The sequence below is a fragment of the Tenrec ecaudatus genome, chromosome 12 (genome assembly GCF_050624435.1).
Source record: "Tenrec ecaudatus isolate mTenEca1 chromosome 12, mTenEca1.hap1, whole genome shotgun sequence".
Taxonomy (NCBI): Eukaryota; Metazoa; Chordata; class Mammalia; order Afrosoricida; family Tenrecidae; genus Tenrec; species Tenrec ecaudatus.
In genome coordinates, this window is record NC_134541.1 from 109,128,944 (window position 1) to 109,131,633 (window position 2,690).

General features: G+C 43.6%; 1 protein-coding gene across 1 annotated transcript; it reads right to left on the reverse strand.

Moving 5' to 3' along the window:
- Nucleotides 1-348: 348 nt before the first annotated feature.
- Nucleotides 349-1,293, reverse strand: LOC142423069 (olfactory receptor 1F1-like). The gene has a single exon (XM_075528245.1). It carries the CDS (start codon nt 1,291-1,293, stop codon nt 349-351), a length of 945 nt encoding a protein of 314 aa, XP_075384360.1.
- Between the last annotated feature and the right edge of the window lie 1,397 nt (nt 1,294-2,690).

The window sequence follows — 2,690 nt, forward strand, 5'->3', positions numbered from 1 at the left end:
TCAAATCAAATTCATTGCTATGGAGCCAATTCCAACTTATAATAATGCTATAGAGTTCCCAGGAGTGTAAGCCTTGATGAGAGCAAGCAGCCTCGTATTTCTCCCAGGAAGCAGCTGGTGATTTTTAGCCAATGACCTTGCAATTAGAAGCCCAACCCAACCCACAGCACCACTAAGGCTCCTTAACAGACACTTAGATATGATTAAACTATAGAATTTTATGATTTGTGAATTACGTGCCCAAAAAGTGGTTTTTAAAAAATATACTTTCAAATAAAATTTTACATTAGAGGAAGTTGACCAAGATTTCTATACCTGTTGAGAGATTGATACTCCATGATTCCTTTATTAGGTAGAACTTGTCTTCCTGCCAATCATTTTTCTCAAAGCTCCTTTCATATCCTTGTTTCTCAGGCTGTATATGAAAGGGTTCAGCATGGGGGTCACCACCGTGTACATCACAGTTGCTGCTGTGTCCTTCTCAGCTGAGTGGGAGGATGAAGGGTTGAAATACACAGCAATGATGGTGCCATAGAAGAGGGAAACTACGGCCAGGTGGGAGCCACAGGTGGAGAAGGCTTTCCACTTTCCCTTTGTGGATGGAATTTTCAGGACAGCATAGGTGATATGAATATAGGAAGCCAAGATGCAAACAAATGGGGAAATCATTATCAGGGCCCCCTCAGTAAGAATCATCATCCCATTGAGCTGTGTGTCAGAGCAGGAAAGTTTCAAGAGGGCAGCCACATCACAGAAGAAGTGAGGGATTCTGTTGTCTGCACAGAATGAGAGCCGAGCCATCAGCAGGGTATGCAACAGAGCATTCACATTGGCAATTCCCCATGACCCAACAACCATCAGGGCACAGAGCCCATGTGTCATCTTAGTTGTGTAGTGTAAGGGGTGACATACGGCAACAAAGCGATCATATGCCATCACAGCCAGAAGGAAATTGTCCATATCAGCCAACTCAAAAAGAAAATACATCTGTGTGAGACACCCAGAGTAGGAGATGATCTGACTCCCAAGTATGTGGTTGGCTAGCATTTTGGGGACAGTGGTAGACGAGAAGCAGACATCCACAAAGGACAAGTTGCTGAGGAAGAAGTACATGGGGGTGTGCAGCCGGGAATCTGTGCTGATGGCCAGGATGATGAGCAGGTTTCCCAGGACCGTGGCCAGGTACATGCTCAGGAAGAGCACGAACAGCAGCTGTTGCTGCTGGGGTTGCTTGGAAAGCCCCAGGAGGAGGAACTCGGAGACAGTGGACTGGTTTGCCCTGTTCATGGGCATAGAACACTCAACAGCAAATTCAGAAACCTAGATCTGAATGGTTAAATAATGACACATCAAACTCCAGGTTGAGCCACTTTTTTTACAAATCAGTTAATATTGTTGAAAATATAAAATCAATCCTTTCCAATTATATACCCAGTTTCCAACACTTAATCCTGATGAGATTCCTACAGGAAAAAACTGGCACTTATTATATATGTGCATATCAATTATATATACATACATCTAACATTGGAAAACATAAGCATATACGCAGCATAACTGACTATTTCTCTGCTTATATTTACCTGTTTCTACCCCAAGTTCTTTCTCATTGATGGATTCAGAATGCCTCATATTGCTCCAGGATCTAGAAGAACTTCAATAATTAATGTAGCTTCTGCCATCATCTTACCTGGGAGAGGTTGAGTCTGTGGTTATCAAGTGTGTTTCAACTCTGCATCACTGGCCAATGTCTCTCTTTATTGTGTCGATGGGAATGTCTTGAAGATACAGGCAGGTTCCAAACAAGTGAGGAGCAGGCATTCATGGTCTTCGTTCTCTGCGAAGGAAGAGTACTTGAGGAACTACCAATCAGGCATTTACAGAAGCCTGTGTGGCCAGAGGGACCAGATTCCCTATGAGCCTCATTAAAGACAAGAAGCAAGGAATTGTCTCCCTAACTTTTGTTTGGTCCCTTAAGACCAAACAAAGATGACAAAGATTACATAACAAAACTTGGAGCTAGTAGGCATGGAGTCATCTTCTAAATTCACTGCCACTGGATAGATTTTGATGCTTAATACCCCTATAGGACAGAGTAGAACTGCTCCTTTGGGTTTCTGAGGCTGAGAATCTTTATGGGAGCTGACAGCCTCGGCTTTATTCAGAGGAGGGCTGGTGAATTCAAACTGCTGACCTTGCACTCATCATAGTAGTTCAACTTACAGCCCATTACCTTACCAGGACTTCTGTGGAGCCATCTTGATGAAGACAAATTCCAGATAAAATTTCCTTATCACCTTGCTCTTCTGGTTCTGTGTACATAGATGTGGACATGGTGACATCCCTTTCCTTCTCGCTTCTTGTGTCCTGAACCGAGGCTAAAACATTGGAACACATTATACAGCTGGACTCAGCCCAGGAAACCATTTGAGATGAAAGATCATCTGAAGAGGCGTTGTCTCAAGGAGAGGCCAGTGGGCTGTGCTTCATGAGCCCTAGACACCTTGGGTGCTTCTTTCCAGCCCTCATGACTTAACCTTTTCTCTGAGGTTCTCGTTGATCAGGTTGAGTCCGACAACACTTTGTTGACTCCTTCTGACTCATATGACCCTATGTACACCTGAATGAAAGCGTGGACAGGACTATACCATACTCAAAATTGTTGTCATGTTTAAGCCCATTGTTGTAGC